The sequence below is a fragment of the Mytilus californianus genome, unplaced genomic scaffold (assembly GCF_021869535.1).
Source record: "Mytilus californianus isolate M0D057914Y unplaced genomic scaffold, xbMytCali1.0.p SCAF_10, whole genome shotgun sequence".
NCBI classification, from domain to species: domain Eukaryota; kingdom Metazoa; phylum Mollusca; class Bivalvia; order Mytilida; family Mytilidae; genus Mytilus; species Mytilus californianus.
Window position 1 is genome coordinate 29,510,752 of NW_026262582.1, and position 25,837 is coordinate 29,536,588.

General features: G+C 33.2%; 1 protein-coding gene across 1 annotated transcript in view; it reads left to right on the plus strand.

Annotated features, from left to right (window-relative positions):
- Positions 1 to 11,247: 11,247 nt before the first annotated feature.
- Positions 11,248 to 25,837, plus strand: part of LOC127717905 (uncharacterized) — a 43,741-nt gene continuing 29,151 nt past the window's right edge. Inside the window, exons 1-6 of the mRNA XM_052223766.1 lie at positions 11,248 to 11,312; positions 12,176 to 12,327; positions 17,370 to 17,545; positions 18,670 to 18,853; positions 22,193 to 22,304; positions 24,805 to 24,991. Of these exons, the coding sequence (XP_052079726.1) occupies positions 12,177 to 12,327; positions 17,370 to 17,545; positions 18,670 to 18,853; positions 22,193 to 22,304; positions 24,805 to 24,991 (810 nt within the window). The 5' untranslated portion in view covers positions 11,248 to 11,312; position 12,176. The remainder of the gene's footprint in view (positions 11,313 to 12,175; positions 12,328 to 17,369; positions 17,546 to 18,669; positions 18,854 to 22,192; positions 22,305 to 24,804; positions 24,992 to 25,837) is intronic.

Below are 25,837 nucleotides of genomic sequence, written 5' to 3' on the forward strand. Positions count from 1 at the left end.
GTTATTTGGCAATATTAGTTTATTAGTCCCCTACCGACGAAGTCGAAGGGGACTTTAGGTTTGCACTCCGTCCTTCTGTCTGTCTGTCCTTCTGTCAGTCCGGCAAATCAGTTTTCCACACTTTTTTACTTCATGCTTGAAGATATTGATTTTATATTTGGTATATTGTTATATCATAACAAGTTACAGATTAAGTTCGAATTTTGATCCGGTCTGATAATATTCAGTTTTCTGCACTTTTTTTCGTCATTCTTGAAGATATTGATTTAATAATTGGTACATTGTTTTATCATGACAAGTTACAGACCAAGTTTGAATTTCGTTTCTGTTTGATGATTTTTTGCAGAGTTATGGTCCTTGGACATAGAAAATTCACTTCAATTATCAGTTTTCCGCACTTTTTTTCATCATGCTTGAAGATATTGACTTGATATTTGTTGTATAGTTTACACCATGACAAGTTATATATCAAGTTAGCATTTTGTTCCAGTACAATTAATTTTTAACCGGTAGGGGACTATGTATTGCCATGCAATACTCTCAGAATGCTTGTTTCTGAATAAGAAAGGCGAGGGATAGTAAAAAGACAGTCAAACAAAATGATAATTCTGTGGACAAAAATAAATAGACCAAAAGACATACATCAGCACACAAAACATGTACAACATAGAAAACTGATGACTGAGCAACACAAACTCCACCAAAAACCGGGTTATAGTAGGTGCTCACAGATCCTGCTACACATATGGCACCTGTGATGTTGTTCATATAAGTACAAACCCGGTAATAAGTCTATTTTATAAAGGAATAGGTAAAAGTTTTTTCTATTTCTACAGAGCTTATAAAACGAAAGATGTGATATGATTGCCAATGAGACATTTTCTATCAGAGATTAAATGATGTAGGAGCTAACTATAGGTCATAGTATGGCCTTCGACAATGTGCAAAACCCATAACGCATAGTTATAAAAGAAACGAAATGACAAATGTAAAATATATCTAAAAGATATAATGTATATACAAAGAATAAACAAATACAAATGTGTTATACCGTAACAATCGAACAACCACTGAATTACAGGCTCCTGACTTGGACAGTTACTTATAGAATGTGGCTGGTTTAACTTGAGACATGTTTGCTAGCGCCAACCTCCCCTACCTGGGTCAGTGGTGTTACAGTATAACATAAGAAAAAACTATATAAAAAAAGTTGAAAAGGGCTTAATAAAGGCAACAGTAGCAGTGCCGGATTTACCGGGTGGCACAGGGGGCACATGCCCCACCCCTCCCCACCCCCCCCCCCCCCAGTCCAGGTTACAGAAAAAAGTTTCTAACATACCAAATCTGCTTATCTTTAACAGGTGAATTCTTTTGATCAGGAAAGAAATAACTAATCAAAATCTGTATTTTAAAAAAATATGTACAAATAAATGTTTAGTGCCAAGAATGTTAGTATCGATATATGGGATATCTGGGGCGGATCCAGCCAATTATAAAAGGGGGGGGGTCCTAACCCAGGATAAAGGGGGGGGGGGGGGTTCAACTATATGTCCCCATTCAAATGCATTGATCGTATCATATTATAATTTTTGTGGGTTTTTTTTTTTTCTTCAAAACTGTCTTTTTTGTGACTTTATTCAACAACAATCTTTATTTTCAAACAAGATTTTTTTTTAAACTGAATGTAGTATTTTCTTTTCATTCCTATTTTCAAAGGAAACCAACAATTTGTTTTTAATCAAAGAGCTGAAAGCTCTGAGGAAAAATGACGCCACTGTCTCTAATATTGTGATATTTTTTATGCAAGTCTTGATTTTCACATACCGTAATTAGTTTAACATTCCAACATGTCTCGTAAGCATATAATTGATATTCGTATATGTGTGTGTTATGTGAAGATGACAACTGGCTGTTTTTTTAGTACAAATGTATAGGTCAAGACTACCTGAATGATCTACAGTATCCAATGACTACTGGCTGTTTTTTTCTATAAATAAATAGGTCAAGACTACCAGAATGATCTACAATATCCAATGACTACTGGCTGTTCTTTTGTACTAATAAATAGGTCAAGACTATTTGAATGATCTACAATATCCAATGACTACTGGCTGTTCTTTTGTACATATAAATAAAGACTACCTGAATGATCTAAAGTATTCTAAGTAATGTGATTTTTGTCTTACAATTACATTTTTCTAAATCAAGAATATAGACTACTAGCATCCTTTTCAAACCAAATGATTATGAAGAGCCTGTTGTTATCAAGCTCTTATACCCCACATACTCATTAAATAAGTTACTAGTGACCTAGTTATTTCTGTTACTTGAAGCAAATTATATTTCTGTAGATTTAGACAATAGTATAATATTGTTTTACTAGTTTTATTTCACCTTGAAGATTAGACAAATAGGGATACTCCTTTGATTTTTTATTTCATGTCAGTCAGGTCGCTTTATATGAAACTTGAAACCACTTCTCTGCCATATTGTTATTTCATAACAACTCTGCCCTTGACCATGTTGACCCATGTAATTGATATTCATTCTTTAACCATATATCATAGTCAGTTAGTTTTTGATTTTGCACTCCCACACCACCTTTCAGGCCAAATGTCTGTCTCCATTTAAGTTAATGACATTGAACAATCATGGTATTAAACACAATTTCAATAGTGATAATGCTGTTCTAGTAGGTCACCATATATTCAACTTGGGTAGCATTCCAGTTATTGAAATTTGTGTCAGATTAGAACAATGATCTAGACCTTTAGGAATGGATCTTACAATTCAATATGGAGCCATAGTATGGGACCCCTACACGGTAACAAAAAAAAAACAAGCTTGAAAGGATACAACTTCAAGCGGCAAAATCTATCACCAGAAATTACAAGTCAAGAGAGGATGGACGGGATACGTCTCTAAAATGCTTGCCTAACTGGAACTACAACAAGATCTCCAGACAAGACGAACAAGGAGTTGAAGCCAGAAGTTAATATTTATGTAAAAAGTAGTTGAGGGGCTGATTCCCGCTATTGAACCATACTGTCTTTCTATAATATTATTGTGTAAGTATTTCTGTATTGTCCTTGTTATTGGTCCATGTCTTGGTGTATTGGTCTGAGGCGAAGCCGAAGGCCAATACTGCTGGCTGAGGACCAACAATAAGGCCAATACAGAAATACATGTAATAGTATCTTTATTAATTAACTGCAGTGTTACAATATTTTTTTATTTCATTTCACAAGAGATAAACATTTTTACCTTGAAGTGGAACTATCCAAATCTCAGTTTCTTTTTATAAGATGCAATATCTAATGATTTGGTGCCGTTTCCATGTATCTTCAGCCTTTTCTCATCTGATGAATTTTTCTACCCTTTCCAGTCACTATAAAGTGTTACAACTTTAATTTAGACACAACACATAAATAGTGATTGGAAAGGTACTGCCATTGCATGTGTAATGCAAATATATTTAAAAAAAAATAATGTAAGAGTTGAAATTGATACAACTATCCATAAGCCAATTGACCAAAGAACGAAGATTTGCGCAATTACAGAATGCATATGCCTGGTTTGGGTTTAAAAATAAAAGACCATTTACAAAACATGAGAAGCGAAAGTAAACAGTAAAAATCGATTTGTACCATCGACATGATGAAATTATGAGGTCGTCAAGAAATGAACTTTGTGATAATTTACTCGTTCCCCAAACCTGAAATAATTCCACCGTCTACTTTCAAAATGCTTTTCAAATGAATGGGACCGTCTTTAACATAACATATATGCCATACCGAACGTTTCAGCTTGTTTATGGTGAGTAAATAAAAACTGCGTCGTACAAACAACTGTTTACTTTCAGTTTGAGTTTTATCCTGACTTACGATCTAAAAACTAGAGACGTTCCGAAATCCTGTTTTGGCCGGATCAGAACTCGGCCAATACGGAAAAAAAATCTGTATTGGCCGAGTTGACATCTTATATTGCATATGCAGTTTTCATCATATTAAGTACAATAACAGTGTAGTTCATTAATGATACAGTTACAGACTCTGCTGCTATAACTTTGTAAACAAAGATTCATACGCACCGCGTGGGTATAACCGTATTACTAATTTCCGATTATTAAAATCTTCGTAAATCTGGATAAAGACCAGTTTCTATCCAATGAATATCAAAATGATTCCGATTATTACTTTTTTAATGATTGTAAAGTTGAAATGGCATGAAAGGCTGACATTATTTAGGAGAACTATTTTGTCTAGCGATTGCTGATTATTGGAGGGTAAAAAGTCCAACACCATAACAAAACGGATCTATTTATCATGTAAACATACCGATTGTTTACGATTGTAAGACATGTGCATAAAAGTCAAAGCTCGAATAAATATGAAAAATATAACAAAGGGATAGCTCCAAATACCATTTAATAACAAAAAACATATGGACAGTTCAAGATATCTTTTTGGTAAATAAAATAACGTATGTAAACTGGTTCCCGTAACACTACAACACTTTGTTCGAGTGTAGCGAAATACAATCAGATTCCAGTCAGTATGTTAAATAGTAAATATGAAACCGAGTGCGGTAGGCGGAGGCATAATCAACTTCCGTTAGTTCTGGTCAATGGTATCGGAAACATGCCGCTGATAGCGTCATTTTCCAAAAACTACATATAATATATGTCTCTGATGGGGTCTTCAGAAAAGAGAATAATGCATGGGACCAATAAATATAAATAACGGAATAAAGAGGTGATTGTTGGTTGCTTAACTTCCAGTGGCAAATATTACCTACATGCTTAGAACAATTATGATAGAGATCAATCGGCAGAGGAATAAAGAATTGAGTGAAATGTTTAAAAAAAAATAAAGATATAGATCGAACAAAATAGGGTTAGGGTCAGGGTTAGAAACGATGATCTGACACCCCCACCATTACCAACCACAATTGCATATATACATCTCTAAAAAAATATTTAATTTTGATCTCATGGTGACAAAAGGATTCCTCTGGTTATGTGTATTGTTGTGTATACGTTTTATTTCAATCAGTCAAAGCAAACTTGGGTAACTGTGCGACGTAGGAAAGTGTGACAGACAGATAGACAGAGTGATTAGGGAGTTACCATCTGGTTTTTATGGGGGGGGGGCTAGGATGAAATTTGAAACAAGAGGCTCTCAAGAGCCTGAATCTCTCACCTGTATTTCAGAGGAGAAGATTTTTATGATGAACAAATTGTGTAAAATTGTCTTTAAAGGGCAATAACTCATTAAGGGGTCAATTGACAATTTTTGTCATATTAACTTTTTTGTAGATCTTACTTTGCTGAACATTATTGCTGCATACAGTTTATATATATCTATAATAATATTCAAAATAATAACAAAAAACTGCAAAATTTAGTTAAAACTACCAATTCGGTGGCAGCAACCCAACAATGGGTTGTTCGATTCGTCTAATTTCAGGGCCGATAGATCTTGACCAATTAAACAATTTTACCCCATGTCACATTTGCTGTAAAAGATTTAGTTTTTTGAGATATAAGCCAAAAACTGCATTTGACCCTTATGTTCTATTTTTAGCCATGGCGGCCATGTTCGTCCATGGATTCAAACTTCAGATACTATTTATAAACAAGATACCCTAAGGAACATTTAGTTTAAGTTTGAAGGTAATTGGCCCAGTAGTTTCAGAGGAGAAGATTTTTGAAATAGTTTACGACGACAGACGACGACAGACGACGACGACAGACGACGGACGCCAAGTGATGGCATAAGCTCACATGGGGCACTTCGGGCCCCGGTGAACTAAAAAAAGGCAGGACAGGAGTTTTGAGCAAAAAAAAGGCAGGATGAGCAACTTGGCAAAAAAAAAAAGGCAGGATGACAATTTATGTAAAAAAAGTCAGGATAAACTAATAAAAAAAAGGCAGGACCGAATAGAGTGAAAAATAAAAAGGCAGGACAGAGATTACAACTAAAAATAAATGCAGAACAAAATTTTTAATCCTACCCCTCCCCCCCCCCCCCCCCCCCCCCATAAAAATCAAATGGTAGCTCCCTTACTATAGGGCGTGACCATTATTTTTTATGGCGGGGGCCCTAATAAATTATGGTTACATCTCGTTGTAATCATACGACTCATAACTTACATGCTTTTATAAAAAGGAATTGAAAGAGTTTACTGATTTCTATTGCAAATCATTAAAACCAATGTGTAAACACAAAGTACCCTGTAAGGTGTCACAAATTGAAACAGCTAACGCCTCTTCCATCTCCAAGTCCCAGGAACTCATGGCTGATATAAAAAAAGCCTTTGGCCCATCTTTACATTTCTGAAGTCTTAGACTAGCAAATTTGGCATCAATTTGAGAACCTAGTAGTCATTTTTCCGCCTCTTCTACCAGGCCACACTGTTCAATTATTTTTCGAATTACAAATTGAAACGGTACTTTATTTTTCACAACTCCATTCATGTGCTCTGGGCCAATGTAAATTATCAAACTTTCTATATTATCTTAATTGTTTTTATCTTGGGACTGACCAGGGTTTTAGCTGAATATGGGTGAGAAGTGGCCACTCTAGTTAACTTTGGGATAAATTATATCAATAGGAGACAGAAATGAACTACATTGGTTAAAGGTATAGGAGGAGGGTTGAGATCTCACAAAACTTGTTTAGCAATGCCGCATTTGTTGCATTGGAAAGAAAATATATTTTGTGATGATAAATCTTTGAACGGTAATAAGCTGAGAACAAATAGACAGCTTAAAGAAAATTATAAATTGGAAACTTATTTATTGTTAAGTATTGACAGAAAAGTAATAGGACATTTTGCCAAAATTCGCATATGTAATAGTGTTCTTAGAATTGAACAAGGTCGTCACACTAAAACTCCTGTAGAAGAAAGAAATTTGTCCTTTGTGTCTTTTAGAAGTAGAAGATGCATTTCATTTCACTATAAAATGTACAAAACTAAATACAATTAGAGAACAAATGTTTTCCAAAATTAGTGAAATAGTTCCCTCTTTTTTAAATATGACTAATGAAGCAATATTTAAATTTTTGTATACGTGTGGTGAGATTGATATAATTAGAATTATTGTAAAATTCATAAGCGACATGTACAATTCTATAAATGCTTTATTGAGTACTAAATAACTTTGTGGTACCACATCCTCTCAGAGATTATATACATTTATTATTGTAACAATATTCAAGCTTCTTTTAATAATGGAGGGGATATATATATATATATATATATATATATATATATATACAATGTTTATAAATGTGGTCAGATATATATGTTTGTATGTTTGTGCATAACCAATGTTTATTGTCTTGGTATCAATCCTTTAATTTTGGATTTTAAACCAATAAAATATCTTATCTTATCTTATCCTGTCCCAATTAAGTCTGGAACCTCTGCCATAGTCTTGTATTTTTTTTTTAATTTTAATTTTGGTTCATTTGTGTGTTTCGTAGTTTATTGTGACGTTCATTTTAAGAACTAGTACACATTTTTTTTTCAGGAAACGACCATTTTTAAACTTCTACCCCTCCCCCCTTTTTGAGGTTAGATGATTGCTCCCCGAGGAGCCAGCCTCAGCCCGCTTCCTGGCGCAGGATTTTTTTCGCTGTGTTGAAGACTAATTTTTTGCCTTGGGCTGTTTTCTATTCTTTGGTCGGATTGTTGTTTCTTTGACACATTCCCCATCGCAATTCTCAATTTTATCAAGGATACTCAAAGATCTCCAAAGAAAGTTACATATATGCTGTTTATGTAACTCCTTTGAAGAAGCACCGTAAAGAAAGAAATGGACAGCACATTTTATGTGATTAGTGTGAATCTTAAAAATTCTTGTAAATAACAGTTAACATCAGTTCACAGAGACAAATTATGTCAAGAACAGTGAACACTTTAAGTGTCAAGTAACAGATAACAGGAATCCCATTTTCAGAAAAAAAAAAGTTAACAACATTGCAAATTTTAACAGTACAGATAACAGACAGTGCGTTGAAAACAGTTAACCGTTTAATTTTATCTCAAATAACAGTTAACAACACCTTGAAAAGGGCCAAAACAGGTTAACATAAAAAGGTATTGCCCCCTCAATGGTAACAGGAGGGACAAAAATGGTAACAGGATATACATACTTTGCAAGAAAACTCCAAATGCCTCTTACATTATCGCAAATAAATTGTTACAGTTTACAATTTAAGATATTTATTTCCGTACGGTATATTATTTCATAAAATGTATTTCTAGAACAAATCATGTGTTACTTTGACTGGTAACAGGATGGACAAAATTATTAATTGTGCAACTATTATTTTGAATTCAGTTGCCGATATTACTGTACAGCTATTATCCAAGCGTATCATATAAAATACGCATTGTTTCTTTTCAATACTCTTTGAATGATTTACCCGGTTGCGATTTGTACTTAAATCGTTAATGTTTTCTTTGGTACCTAGCTGAACCTAATTTGATTCATTTGGTTCCTTGATCTATTATTTGTTCTGCTTTGGTAGTAAAACTATTCTACTACATTGCGCCCTTCTGAAATCATCATATTTTGCCAACTTTTGTACTGCTTTCTTGGAGACATGATACTTTCTCGTCAAGTTACAGGCAAATAGAGATACAGACAGTGCGAGACGACAGCACGATTATGACACGAAAGAATGTCTTTTGTTCAAAAAAAGGGGGGGGTGCACAACATATAAATGTGGGTATATACGTCCGATTGCGGTTCGAACTCCACTGCCCCCATTCATAAATTAATAATGCGAAAATGCCTTCTCATTCACATGTATATTTCACAGCTATCACGATCTTACTTCAATGAGATGATATTAGGAGATAAAAAGATTAGAACACAGATTTGAGTTTACAGTAGGTGAACATGTACGTATGACCCATTAATTGATATAAGAATTTCGATATATTGCCTCCTTAAAGTTGCTGGTCATTGTTATATTTGCCATTCCAAATATACACAAATAAAAATACCCATACCAGCTGCAAATCTGTGTATAGTATTCTTTTATAATGACAGCCCCCACCCCCGCTTTTTAGGACGCCCCCGTGCTTTTATTTGCCAAAATCAGTGAAAGACAAAAGCTGCTACAACTTCCAGAATATTGGCTATCATTCCTAATCCAAACAAAATCAAAGGCTCTTCGTGAACTTATGAAATGGATCCAAAAATCCAAGAATGACAATTAAGTCTTCAGTGTTAAAATGTGTCAGAAACTAGATACATGTATATCAGAATCATTGACAATAAAAAAATGTTTTATTTGAATTTTCGTTCAGTTGTAGTGTTGTGTTATTTAACATGTCTTCATATTTTTAAACATATAAAATTAGTTTTGCTTTTTACGCCTACATCTTTAACCTTCTCTAAGACAATACTATAGGTGGTTGTTCGGGTGATTGGTAAGTCTCCAGTGGACACTTAAAGGCATATTCAGGAAGAGAATATGATAATCAAATAACAATCAACATGCTGAACTAGATCTTAAAAGCGGTAGTTCACAGAAAGGCATGTCATCTTATTTACACTGATTTTACCGACTTGCGGCAACCACATCTTACTTCAGTTCACACTTATAGCGAAAAAACAGCAAATACCAATTTTCCATTGTTTTTGTTTTGATTTGTTTTGTTTGTTTGAACCGGACAGAGATGATACACGTATAAATGATTCTTTTATAATGTTACAATACTTATATTTCTGGTTTGTATCCCTAGGAAATTTAAAAACGGGTTTTTTATTATTGATTTTTGTGACCTATAAATTATGTTTTGTCTCTACTGTTACCACCTTGTCCTCCCTGTTACTGCCTTTGTTCGTTCCTGTTACCCACAAAAAATGTGTAAAATAATGTAGACAATCAACATAACTGAGCTATTAACTAAGTTTCCAGTCAGTATCATTGAAACCCTAGGGACATAATAGTAAATTTTCGCTACTACTGTCTCCACAATTTTTTTTAAGAGCGTTTGAAAAATAAAAAATGCGATGATTTTCCTGAACGGACAGACTATCTTCAGATTTTTTTTGTGTAATCTACATAAATGATAAATGTAAATGTGATTTCAAATGAACACTGCCATACAAAAATTTTAAAGTGAGCCACAATTTCCATTGGATATTTTCTTTTCTCTTATAACTTTATTTTGAAATGACTGACGTATGTGCTTATAATGTATAACAACGTCTAAAAAAAATAAAAAAGGTAAAATCTGGGACTATTATACTTATTATACTATAATAGTCCAAGGTAAAATTGAGGTAAATAAAATATGGGAAGGGTGAAATATGGACACAGGAGAGCCTCGGACAGAAAAAATCGGTCTACTGTCATCTTAACAAAAATGTGTACTAGTTCAGTGAAAATTGATGACACTGACACTTAAAACTCCTAAACATATAAATGAACTAAAATTAAAATAAACATACAAGCCGAATGATTAACAAAGGGAACTTGGAACAGGCACATCATTGCAGTGGTCACCCCACAGCATTTTCAATTATATTGGCTATAAAGATGTTTTAAATTAAAATACATATATATTTCCACATAATAATGATCAATAATGATCACATTTTCAAATTGTATGAACTCGATGCTCCAGTTTACTAGCTGCGGAACCGTAGCTCTTAGGTCCTTATGTTATTTTTTGACTATTTGCGGACCAATCCGCAAATAGTAAAAAAATAACATAAGGGCCTAAAGCTACGGTTCCGCAGCTACCAGTTTACATGCCATGTTTTAACAGAGACCAAAACCCCATGCTTATTTGAAAACTTCAATTAAGATAATGAACTGAATTATTAAGCTAGGTATATATTTTGAAGGTATTGAGATTGGACATGCACTTTCATATCTGTGGACACGATTTCATAAGTAATTATCGTCCGGACGATATTTCATAATAACATTATTCCGTGGACACAATTTACTGTGAAAAAGTGTCCGGTGGACATAATTTCATGACGGACAATATTGAATCCTACAATAATTAAATTGGTCGTAACAAAATGGGAACGTTTTTAAACCCTTGAAATTGAATTTTACATTTTTATCTAATATCTGTCTAAATGTTAGCATGTTGCTTTTTCCGAATTCAAAGAAAATCCATCTCGAATTAAAAAAGTTTTTCTAACGGTCGGGACATAATTAGTCAGTAGGGGGATTTAGGGTAACCCAAATTATTTCCCCGCCAAATTGAAACGTAAACAAGAAATTATATCACGGACCCCGATCGTTATTTCCCGATTTTAAACAGCACATGTAAGTATTTTCTTTCTCTTATGTAGTCAGGCTGTATCATTTCTTATGTGGAAGTCTTTCACGGCTTCAGCTTGTTTGGCTAAACCGTAATCTCGGACTAGTTTCGGCCATGTAATGACTAATGTCTAATGATGAAGCCATTCGGCATTGGTTGTTTCGGCCATACATTTATATTTCCTGCAATTAAGAGCACCTCCATACGGTGTATCTAAGATATAAATTTAAAACATGACAATACAGAATTTTTCACAGATCGCTAATTCACTTATCTGATATACATGATATATATATGATAATACACTTATTTATTTATTATTTACAAGTTTGATCGTTTATATAAATATACATTGTTAATTTCCATTGTTTAATATAATAATAGTTTTGCAGCTGATTTAATAGTTTTAGGTAAATAAATTGAAGGAAAAACCGGTTTCTTATTAGTGCATTCTGAATAAAATTATGATCTATCATAATTAACTTTCATTCGTATACACCTCTATGTCTTGCATTGTTCTGGACATAATATTCAATTTCCTGTTAATAGTATACATGGTATAAGGTACATACATGTGATGGACTGTGAAAATCAGATCAGGAGATTGGGAAATTTTGGTCAGGAGATTAGGACTCAGATCAGGATGTTTTTAATCGACATAAATTTTTCTAAAAAAAAAAGAATGTTAGCTTGAACATGTTGAATAAAGAAAGAGAAAATTTATAAGTACAAGGGTACTATAAACATAATACATTCGGATGGAAAGTTGAAGAAAAAACACTTTAAATGACAATTTCTACAGCACACAGCTACATTTTCGACAAAATTTATGTCGGGAGGTTGACATGTCATGCATGTATGCTTTCAGAATGCCAAGAAAAAGAAGAAAGCCGACAGTTTGCCAAAGAAGGAAATACTATTACATGAACCAACAAAAGCTAGATATGATCAATAAAAACCAACTTACTTGCTCAAAACCAGCAGTTAATATAGGGAATGAGAGATTATCTGAGAGTGAAGGTAAAGTTGACAATGATATACGTGTAGATAATCTTACGTGTCAAGAATTTATACAAATTTTATGAATTATGAATAGTCTAAATCAGCATGTTCACTATGAGGTTAATAATGACGAACTTTTGGCTGGACTAAATGAATAGAGTTGAAATTGGGTGTCGCGTTTTCTTCTTTCACATAAAATCCACGTACAGTCAGGGGTACTACTTGTACAAGTAATTTTTATTTACTTGAAGAAGTAAATATTTATATACTTATATAAGTAAATTTGTAGGATACTTATACAAGTGTATTTTATTTACTTGTATAGGTAAAAAAAAAATGGGCTTAGTTATGTCCCTTAGACATTCAGATTTTTTTACTTATACAAGTAAAAAAGTCATCCTATCTTCTTTTCTTGAATTCTTAGGACTTCTTTGCTCTAATAGAATTTTTGATTGTCTGTCCTTTGCAGATGTCTTTACTAATCATTTAAGTGTAATTTCATGGACAATGAAAATCTCATTTGTCTGTTATCTTCAGAACACTGCTCATTTACAAGCCTCCAAGGGGCAATTTTTGAAGGCCTTGCGCAAATACTTAAGATCTTTGCGCAATCAGTTTCTTTGTTGAATTAATGAGATGAAACATTGAACTCTAATAAAAAATTATGAGCTAACCTGAGAAAAATTGTTAAAGGCATGTTTTTACATCTCAAAACTTGAGAATTTTTGTGGGATTGTAAAATAAATTTACTTATACAAGTAAATTTTTTAGAAAATTAAGGGGAGATTATTCAAACATTATAATTTACTTATATAAGTTTATTTTATTTACTTCTTCAAGTAAATAAAGATTACTTATATAAGTAGTACCCCTGACTGACGTATATTGTTTTATATCACAAAGGGGTAATGACTAGCGTAGTTTATTATGTGTTCATTTCAAGATCTTTTGGGGGTATTTGGGGGTTAAAATCGGAAAAAAGCTAGTTCAGATCGACTGTTCTTCACGACATTCGGGTCTGAAATTTACGTGCCATCTGTTCTGTTCTGTACAGGTATTTTCCTCCGTTATATATTGGAGCACTCCCACTTGGGATATATGGGTTTGATGCTTAATCAAATATTTGCACAGATACTATATTACTAAATGAATAGAGTTGAAATTGAGTGTCGCGTTTTCTTCTTTCACATAAAATCCACAAATATTGTTTTATATCACAATGGGGTAATGACCAGCCTAGTTTATTATGTGTTCATTTCAAGATCATTTGGGGGTTAAAATCGGAAAAAAGCCTGTTCAGATCGTCTGTTCTTCACGACGTTCTGGTCTGAAATTTAAGTGCCATCTGTCCTGTTCTGTACAGGTATTTTCCTGTTTTATATCGGAGCACTCCCACTTGGGATATATGGGTTTAATGCTTAATCAAATATTTACAGATATTTACAGTGTTGTGGGGTGCTTAAGTTTTAAAAACTTTATCATGTGTGTTTATATACAGGTAAGACTGAATTTTAAAAACAAGTGTTTAAAATTATGTGGTATCATTTCCGTCATTGCATGTCTGCCCGGCAAAATTAAATTTTATTTCGTAGCAGATACGGTAAATATTGACCTTACACTGAAACACTTTGTGATACACATTCCCTTGACGCTCTCACGTCAAGAGCTTTTCCTTCCCGGAACCACATCAATTCAACATGAAAAGGGTGGATGGATTACTTCAGTCTTACATGTACTATACAAAACCTTGGTGCCGTCATCAATTCCGCTTTGTCTGCAAGTATTATGGTCTGCTCAGCAAAAAGTATACCCTAAAGGATGGGGGGATTACTTAGGTTTTCGGTTGAAAATGGGTACAGAAGTGTGGCTGGAATGTGACCCCCCATTCATATATTAATGCATAAAATTTTCAGCCCACTCATATATAGGGGTTGTTCTCAGCAAGAAAACACCTGAAATCAGATGCGGATTGACCCTACACTGAAACACTTTGTGATACACTTTCCCTTGACGCTCTCAGCAATTTTACAACAGATTTTTACACGTCAAGAGCTTATTCTTCCGGGGAACTGCAGCAATTCAACATGAAAAGGGTGAAGTGATTACTTTAATTTCAGTTAAAAATGGGTACAGAAGTGCGGCTGAAAAGTAAACCCCCCTCCCCATTCATGTCATACCGTATAGCGGGTTATTTTCGCGGGGTGTAAATTTTTGCTTATTTTCGCGGATAAAATAAAATCGCCAAAATAAATTCCGCCAATTTAAAAGTGCACATGCAAAGGTATTGACAAAAGTTCTGGATCCGCCAATATAATAACTGCAAAAATATTTCGTATACCTTATTCAATGAAAATCGCAAAAATAACCCACTATACAGTATTGAGTGGTGGTATTTCGTCTGTGACACGCTTCAAAAAGATTTAAGATCTTAATATCTCCTTACACCAAAACTATATAATTATCTTCAAATTATAAACAAAAGTATATTTCGCGGGTATTTTCTAGTACATGTATATATTTGTCTCTCTTTTTTTGCATAGTTTCTGTCTTGGCTGCCAAGAAAATAAAAAGAATAGATGACATAGGGATTACAATTTAGCAGGGGCAGTGTGAACTATTTGTATAAAGCTTTATATTTCAGAAGGTGGAAGACCTAGATGCTTCATACATTGTACCTTGGACAGTCAAGGGTCTAACTTAAATAAGTTATTAGAGAAAAATAACATACATTTGTTATTGAGGGCTAAAAAATCAAAAATCTGTAATAACATATGTATGTTACATGTTTCAAAGGGGCATTATACATCCTTAATTTTGTTAAATTGTGTACTAGTTCTATTGATATTATAATTGTCTTTATGTATATTAAACTTTAGAAAGATATAACAGCCCATAGTTTGCCAATCATGCATAACACACCCATGTTATCACAGAAAAAATATGCCTATAATAACTAAAGGGTGTTATTACAGCTTCTCTACATCTCTTCAAAGCCTTTTCTCCTACATATATCACAATGTATTTTAATTTATTGTAATAAATAATGATAAGAGCATGTAATGAGGTCCTGCGCAAGCTTCCTAGTCATTCCCAAGTGTCTCATGTAATAAGTTAAATGCCTGTAATATCTAAGCCTTGTTATTACAGCTAAGTTATCACTTAAAAGCCTTGTCTCATTGATTTACCATGGTTGATCAAAAATGTATTAATTGAATTGGAAAATTAGTTTTCAAGGTTATGTTTTAAGGTACTGCGCAAGTTTCAAGAATTCCCAAGTGCCCACTGAAAATAAAAAAAATTATGGTACATTTAACTGATAACAAACATATGTTACTACAGATTAAGAGAAAGTATCCGTAATAACACATGTATGTTATTTTTCTGTAATAACTTATTCAAGTTACACCCTTGACTGGTGTATTCAGTTACCTGTAACTTATGTCATGAAGTTTCCATCTGTCATATGTCCATTTTCCTTCCTCATTTTCATAGTTCAGTGACTTGCTTGAAAAAAGATATGTTTTTTTATATGCCTGTCAAAATTTTGACGGGACGTATTATGGTATACAAATGTCGTCTGTCCGTCTGTCTGTCCGGCTTAAACATGTTGCATCGTTACTTGAGAACGACTTATCCAAATTTCATGAAACTTAACATAGTTGTTTCTTATAATGGTCAAATGATCTGTATACTTTTTGGTGAAAATAAGATTAAAACTTTTTGAGGTACGGGACTTAGTAACTAAAACAGGTGTGTGTTTTTTTTTCACGTCGTGCCATATCTCAAAAACAATTTATGATTATTGCTTAAAACTTTACACACTTCTTAGTTATATTAATCTTAAGATTTTTATACTTTTTGGTGATGATTCAAATTTTAATTTTTGAGTTATTAAGTATTTTGTAAAAAAAGGGGGAGAGGTTTTTCACATGTCGCGCCGTATCTCAAAAAAGATTTATGATTATTGCTTAAAATTTTACACACTTCATAGTTATATTAATCTAAAGATCTGTATACTTTTTGGTTTTGATTCAAAATTTTATTTTAGAGAAATTGATTTTTTTTTTTTTTAAAGGGGGTTTTTCACATGCTGCGCTGTATCTCAAAAATGATTTATGATTATTGCTTAAAACTTTACACACTTCTTAGTTATATTAATCTAAAGATCTGTATACTTTTTGGTTTTGGTTCAAAATTTAATTTTAGAGATATTGAGTTTTTTGTAAAAAAAAGGGGGGGGGGGGGGGTTTCGCATGTCGCTCCGTATGTCAGAATCTATTTATGATTATTGCATAAAAATTCACACACAAGACAACAGGCGTATCATGTGCTCATGGCGCAGCTGTTTATTTTTTTTTGTAATGTGAATTTCTCACAAGTTTATGAGTAATAAGATAACTATTTTTGGCACCTAGTAAAGTCTCTATGCTCATCAAACACAGTTCACTCGACCTCATTTCATGGATCAGTGATCAAGGTTAAAGTTACATGATCATGTCTGTTTCTCAGATACTATAAGCAGTAGGTCAACTATGTGTAGTGTATAAAATGATTTTAAAGTGTACATGTTACATTTTTGTAGTCTGGCAGGATTTATGTGACTTTGCCCTAATTGTCATGGACCTTTAAAAATTTTAAGTTTGTGTGATACTTGTAATGAAACCTTTATCTGTTATACTTTCAACATAAAATCAATGGTCAGTAAAGCAAGAAGAGACATTTTAGCATTTGCAATCTTGTTTGTAATAAAATGATGTCAAAATTTACTAAAACTTTATGTAGAACATGCATGCTTCTATTGAAGTTATTATTAAAGCCCAATCTGCCACAATATTAAAAATTAAAATAAGTACTTTTAACTTTTTCAACAAAAACTGAGGGCCTAACAAAAAATTAGTAGCTGTATAACTGATCTCAGCTTATCTGCATTCCCTGTCTTATTCATCATTTTCATTAGTCACATTAAATGGGGATGGTAAATCACATAGGAGATAACTCAGTTTGACTTCCACTTTATGTCTGGAACGTGTGAAATGAATGTGATTATTTGACCTTTTCAGATGAGATGCCTTTAAATTATCCCACACGTCTGATGTGTAGAGGTAAAGTCAACGATTGTGGACTTTGTAATGAGGACGGACAATACACATGGAAGAATGGTCGAATTATACTCCAGCTTGTTAATGGATCCTGGACAATCAGTGTAGAATATGAAGCTATTCAGAAATATGTAGCAGTAGGTAGATTTTGTGGCTTATAGATATAAGAAGATGTGTTATGAGTGCCAATGTGAGAACCTTCTATCCAAGTAACAATTTGTAAAAGTAAACCATTACAGGTAAAAGTACGGTCTTCAACACAGCCTTGGCTCCAACCGAACAGCAAGCAATAAAGGGCCCCAAAAATTACTAGTGTAAAACAATTCAAACAGGAAAAACAACGATCTAATTTATATAAAAAAATGAGAAACACTTAATTATGAACCACATCAACAAATGACTACCACTGAACATCCAGTTAGATAGTTATTCAAGAATTTTTTTGTATATTCCCCATTATATTACTTTTTAACAGTATTGGAATTATCTCAGCATTAGGTATTTTTGTACATGTATATTTTAATATAGGAAATGGATATTTTCCTTAATGAAGAATGAACACCAATTTTAGATATTGACATGATTGACTTTTGTTGTTGTTGAGAAAGGGCATTTTGAATGCCTCTTTCTGGAAATTATTATTAAGCCAATTATTCTTCATGGAATTTTAAAAAATGCTACACGTTTGAAGATTTCCTTTTACCATTGAATATCAAATGTTTCTTAAAAACAGATGTAAAAAAAAATTGACAGTGTCTATGATTGAAAACCAAAATAATTTGCATCAATATTGCAAAATCCTCCATTTTGGGCAATAAAATCCAAATTTAACAGTGAGATTATGGAAATGAAAATAATAAAAGAAATATTGAAATTATGGTCAGAAAATATGCCATACAAGCTACAAAATAAGCCTGATCTCAACATTCATGATGCTTTGATGTAGCTTTCTATAACTGTAAATTCAGAAATTATTGCATGCATTTATTATTGCTATTTTGTTATTTTAGACTAAAATGCAAATTCAATTTTTGCAATATTGAGAAAAATCCTGTTTAAAACATATAAAATATTTTGAAAGGCGAGTTTAGATTATTGCGATTATAACCCTGTCGCATTTTTCCCCGTTACAAAAATATTGAAATAATTTCTGAATTTACACTATTACACTGATTTGTTTAGACTACATGTAGATATAAATACTCAGATTTTGTTTTAACTACAACAAAAACTTTATATAATTACACTGTTTTTGTTTTAGCTATCTTCAAACATTATCTGTGGTCTCTCCTGTACGTCTGAACTCATGATACAGTTATGTCCAAGTGGAGGCTCTACAGAACATTGTATGATGTTTTACTTCAAACCACATGCCAGTAACGAGGAAAAGGACATGATGAAGAGGTTGTATAAGAAACTGTTACAGATTCAAAAGGGAAAGAGTGGTAGGTTCATAAGAGAAATAACAATTTACATGAAAATAAGGAGATGTGGTATATGATTGCCAATGAAACAACTCTCCACTACGGTCAAACAAATTTCTGTGATTTATTTAAGATATATATTACATTGGAAGTTAAGATCCATATCAATTTGCCAGTTTGAAAAACATCGATGTCGTCGTCCTTTAACTTTTACAAAAATCTTCTCTGAAACTACTGTGCCAAATTTAACCAAACTTGGCCACAATCATCATTGGGGTATCAGGTTTAAAAAATGTGTCTGACGATCCTGACTGCCAACCAACATGGCCGTCATGGCTATTTAGAAAATACGGGGTAAATGCAGTTTTTGGCTTATATCTCTGAAACCAAAGCATTTAGAGAAAATTTGACAGGGATAAAATTGTTCTTCAGGTTTAGATCTATCTGCACTGAAATTTTCAGGCAATTCATACAGCTTGTTGTTGGGTTTCTGCCCCTGAATTAGTAATTTTAAGGAAATTTTGAAGTTTTTGGTTACTATCTTGAATATTATTATAGATAGAGATAAACTGTAAACAGCAATAATGTCTGACAGCAAAGTAAGATCTACAAATAAGTCATCATGACCAAAAATGGTCAATTGACCCTGGGAGTTATTGCCCTTTATATTCAATTTTTTGCAAGTTTTTGTCATCTTTTACCAAAATCTTCTCCTCTGAAACTATATGGACAAATTTAACCAAACTTGGCCACAATCATCGTTAGGGTATTTAGTTTCAAAAAATGTGTCTGATGACCCTACCTGCCAACCAACATGGCAGACATGACTAAAAGATAGAACACAGGGGTAAAATGCAATTTTTGGCTTATATCTCTGAAAATAAAGCATTTAGAGCAAATCTGACAATGGGCAAAATGTTCATCAGGTTAAGATCTATCTGCCATGAAATTTTCAGACGAAGCAGACAACCTGTTGTTGGGTTGCTGTCCCTGAACTGGTAATTTTAAGGAAAATTTTGCAGTTTTTGGTTAGTTTAAACATATTTTATTGTTCAAAATGACAAATAGATCAGACCACAAGTTTTACAACTTAGTAACGTCTTCTCTTAAAGTTTTTGGTTATTATCTTGAATATTATTATAGATAGAGATAAACTGTAAACAGCAATAATGTTCAGCAAAGTAAGATCTACAAATAAGTCACATGACCAAAATGGTCAATTGACCCCTTAAGGAGTTATTGCCCTTTATAGTAAATTTTTAACTTTTTTTGTAAATTTATGTAATCTTTTACAAAAATCTCCTCCACTTAATCTACTGGGTCAAATAGAATTAAAGTTAGCAACAATTTCCAGTAGGGTATCTTGATTTAAAAAAATGTATCTGATGACCCTGCAATCCAACCAACATGGCCGCCATGGCTAAAAATAGAACATAGGGGTTTACTATAGAAGTCTATGGGAAAATTGTTAAAAAACAATTTCAAATGGTCACAACTTGACTGCTAATTTAGATAATGATAAGGGGTCTTCAGTAACTATTGTAGGACTACACTGGGATGACCTACTTTTAATTTTAACTACTGGGCCAAATTAAACCAAATTTGGTCTCAATCATTATTGGGGTATCTCATACTATTTATTATGATTTTAATCTTATTTTACATGATTTCCAAAACCACAGTAGTTACAGGTGAGTGACACAGGCTCTTGAGAGCCTCTAGTTTATTGTATGCATTTATGGCTTTATCTTGTACATGTATATAAAAATAAGATGTGGTATGATTCCCAATGATACAACTTCTACCAAAGACTAAATAATGTAGAAGTAGCAAATATAGGTCACTATATAGCCTTCAACAATGAGAATATTTCATGCTGTATAGTTAGCTATATAAAACCCTGACATGAAATATGCAAAACAATTCAAACAAGAAAACCAATGGCCTGATTTATGTACAAACAATAAACAAAAAATAAATATGATATACAGCAACAAACAACAACCACTAAATTAGAGGCTCCTGACTTTGGACAAGCACATACAGAATGCAGTGCGGTTAAACCTATCTGCGAGTTCTCAACCCTCCCTTTACTTTGGACAGTCAAGGTTACAGCACAACAAAAGAACAATGAAAAGTTGAGAAAGAGATTGACTCATCAGATTGACATGAGTACACAAAGAAATACATTGACACAAAGTGCTGATCTGAGAGTACTCTCAATTACAAGTTACATCAAAGTCAATAATAACTAATAACAAAATCGTTTATCCAATACTCAAATAACAGTAAGGTCACATCCAAAAGATTTAGTATAAAAATGTCATATACAGTCAGAGAAAAACCTAGTCTTGTGCAATGACAAAAAGAAAAGATAGACAGACATATTCATTGCTGTTTTGCATTTATATTTTATATTATTTATACATAAGATAAATGTTTATATGTAAGGGAGGGACTTGATCAAATCTAATTATACCCCACGCAACGAGTTGCGGAGGGTATAATGTTTTTGACCCGTCCGTCCGTCTGTACGTCCGTCTGTCAGTCCGTCAGTCCTGTTTCTTGTCATCGCAACTCCTCTCAAACCACACAACAGAATTTCACGAAACCTTTTCAGATAATAAGGACATACTATGTAGTTGTGCATATCGACAGGAAATTAGGATTCAATTCTTTTCTAGGAGTTACGCCCCTTTGAATTTATTTACTTTAATGTACTACTGCAACAGTTTGTCATCACAACTCCTCTCAAACCACACAACAGAATTTCATGAAACCTTTTCAGATAATACTACGTAGATGTGCATAGCGACAGAAAATTACGATTCAATTTTTTTTCCAGGAGTTACGCCCCTTTGAACTTATTTGCCCAATATACTAATGCAACCTTTTGTCATCACAACTCCTCTCAAACCACACAGCAGAATTTCATGAAACCTTTACAGATAATAAGGGCATACTATGTATATGTGCATATCGACAGGAAATTACGATTCAATTTTTTTTCCAGGAGTTACGCCCCTTTGAACTTATTTGCCCAATATACTACTGCAACCTTTTGTCATCGCAACTCCTCTCAAACCACACAACAGAATTTCATGAAACAGTGTAGATAATAAGGACATACTATGTAGATGTGCATATTGACAGGAAATTATGATTCAATTTTTTTTTCGGATACAATTTTTTTTTCTTACACTTATTTTATTTCTCCAATGACAATGTGGGGACGTGGGATATGTGAGCGCGCTCACTAAGGTTCTTTAATTTTTGAAAACAATTCCAAAGTGATTTCTTACAAACATGAATTGAATTTATTGTATAATCAACTCTTTTTTTTTCTTATTTTTTTTTTAGTACAGCCAGATCAGAATAAAACCGTAACCAACAGACCACCATTAAAACAGATAGATGTACACCATGGTAAACCACAAGACAATCAAAATAAACAACTACCATCAAATACAAGGTAAAATGGGAAAATAACAGGTGTGTTTATGGTCAGGGAACACATTTTAATATTTGTTGTCTGCAAATATAGTCCTTAGTGTGGACAGAGTAGTACTACCACTTCCCAATTTATTTTGTAAAAATTTTAAGATGGGGAGATGAAATTACTGTAACAAAATTTGACTAATGAAATTCAAAGTAAACAAAATATTTGAAAAAGGTTAACAATTAGTATGTTTGAAGATGTCAAACTGAACTCAAGACCCCCTTAACATAAATTTTGCCACATTTTGTGTCAGAGCTGATGAAGGTTTCTATAACTTTGATATAATTTGTCCCAAAAGTAGATCACCACACTAGAGATATTGTTTAAAAGGCACAGGTGCAATTTCTGTCTTGAAAGCCATTTTGCTGTCTCTCATATGTCCATTGTCTTTGAATTCTTTTCAATCTTCAGAGACTGCTTATAAAAAAAGAAAGTTTTTTTTCTCGCTTGAAATACTTATTATGAGTTATAGGATATAATTATATTTGAAATATATCCTCCTTGAAACAACTGCATGCATGTCTGTCTGGTAGTTAAAGGGTTCATTTGACCTACACCTCATTTCAGGGATTGGTGATCAATGTTAAAGTTACATGGTTAAGTCCATATCACAGATACAATAAGCCAACTCCTTAGAAGAGTTATTGCCCTCAATGATGAATTTTTAAACAAGTTTTTTTGGGGGTTTGTATAATGGTATGATGTCATCGTCATTGTCGTCCGAAAACACATTTGTTTTCCAGATAATAACTTTAGTTTTAGTGAATGGATCTCTATGAAATTTAACAAGAAGGTTCAATACCAAAAAGGAAGTTTGGAATTGATTTTGGGGGTTTTGGTACTAACAGTTTAGGAATTGGGGGCCAAAAAGGGACCAAAAAGAAGCATTTTTGTAGTTTCAAGACAATACAATGTAATTTGTGCGTAAGTGTATGGATCTCACTGACATTGTGCTACAATGTTCCATACTACAAAAGGAAGACTGGTATAGAGTTTGGAGGTAATAGCTCAAAAGGGGGGGACATAAAGTTTGGGGGGATTTTTTTTTTCAAAATTTTTCAAATTTCAAATTTTTTTAAAAGTTTCAAGAAGATTGCTTCAATTGTACAGTATTGTGCAATAGATTTTTAAGATCTATGACCACATTTATTTTGTGTTCTAAACCTTTATTATGTCAAAAATTTTATCACAATCCAAATTCAGACAGTATCAAGCTTGAATATTATGTCCAAATTTGCCCCAACTGCAGTCTGTACCAAAAACTTTTCCAAGCACTAGCCCATAGGGCTAGTTGAATAAAAAAATAACTAGCCCGAATTGATGTTTACTAGACCTGAAAAATTTTGTGTCACTGGTGAGGATCACAAAGTGATCCAAACCTCCTAAGGGTTTGGGGGCATGAAATTTTGGAAAATTAGATGTAAAATCCTGCATTCTGAGGTTACATTATTGTATCTGAAAGTGAATATAACTTATCAAAAAATGTTGTTTTTTTTCTCCAGGTCAAATGAAAAATTCTTATTTTCTCCAATAAAAAATAATAATAGTTCTTTTGCCAAAAAAAAAACAAATCCTTTTCCATAAAATTGTACCATTTCAAGTAAAAAGATATTTTAAGCACTAGTAAATTATTACTCAACTTATATTAGGGATTGTTACTTTTTATGGGGAAAATTCCCTCATCGTTTTCTGCATAGGTTTTTACAACTTGAAACTTTTCTGGTTATTCATGTTGACATTTTCAACTTTTCAATGTTTTACCTGGGATAGGCTCCTGTTTCCATTTCAGCATCGAATGAGATCGAATCCTTAATTGTTTGTTTACATTGAGTGGTATTTATAGATTGTGTTTATGTGTTTATTGCAAGCACATGGTCGAGCCTCGTTCACTTTCGTTGGTATTTAGTTATATCGCGTTGACGACTGGTTTCCTTTTATTAGAAGGGTGATCAACCGTATATAATTAAATAGGGATACCAGTAAACAGATGAAAACAATGTCGGCGACAAATTTATTACTTGTTCTTATAGATTCAATAAAATAACGGCTACAATTTCGCAAACGATTTCAGATATTCATTAGACCGGTTGGGCAATCACCAGTGCTTCTGCACAAGTGCGATGAGATTTTTACTAGTCAGGGGCTTCGGGCTACCGCTTACCATCGCAGACTGCAACTGTTCAGGGTTCAACCTCTGTGGTCGTATCAGGCTGCGCACAGCAAAGCATTTTATTGCAATTATCTTGAAAACTTAAATATACATAGGAACTTAAAAAAAGTGAAAATGATCAGGATTTTCTTATATGTCAACATGACTAAAATTTGTCAGTTAGCTTTTTAGCTTTTTATAGAGTTATTGACCTTTAATGATGATTTTTACCTGAATAAGAATGGTTGAAGATGCAGGTGAGTGACACAGGCTCTGAAGAGTCTCTGTTTTAAGATACTAATTATAAAAATTTTTCTTCTTCAGCAAAATGCAAAAACCAAGAAACAGACTATCAACAGTGGCTTGTAGAGGAAAAATTAAGTGTTTTAGAAGTGACCCTAGCAAGTTACCATGGAGAAGTGGGTCACTCTTTATAGAACGTTATGAAGGCAAATGGACCTTGACCTTGGACTATGACATCAGACAAAGTGTCACACAGAAATGTTACGAGGTAAATTTCATACTTTGCTTTATTTGATGGTCTGCTTCAATTGATTGAATCATTGGTCATACAGCACTCTATCAATATGTTGGTATCATATAGTCAGCTATAAAAGGCCCCAAAATGACAAATGTAAAATAATTCAAACGAGAAAACTAACAGCCTGATTTATTTACACAAAAAAATGACAGAATAACAAAAATGTAACACAGCAACAACTGACAAACACTGAATTACAGGCTCCTTACTTGGGACAGGCACAGAACGTGGCAGGATTAGACATGTTAGCGTGATCCGAACCCTCCACCTAACGTGGGATAGTGGTGTAACAGTACAACATAAGAACGAACTATAAAAATCATTTAAAAAAGGCTTAACTCATCAGATGGATACAAATAGAAATACATCTAACAAAAACACAGGGTGGATGTGGCCAGGTTCTTGTACATCCCAACAACAAAAAGACACTAAGAACAGATCTGAGAGAACTTGCAGTTACTGACAGCTAGTTCAAAGCCATCTGATTAAAAAAATTATACATCTAAGACTAAATTATCAATCAGTATGCATCCAACTTACAATGGATTTAGTGTAAGCAGTCAGGCCTAAATTAAAATGTTGTTTGTTTGCCCTTTACCGACCGACCCATTAAATTTGTTCCGACTGAAAATCTTTTATTTGTATTTACCAGCAATATTTTTTTTTAATTTAATTTTTCGTTCCTACTGAAAATCTTATATTTGTATTTCCCACTCAAATTATTTTTTTTCCAGAATCCTCTGGTTTTATCTTTCCCTTATAAGGTTTAGTCCGTTTGATATCGCATGAGCGTTTGACATGATTAATTGCATGTTC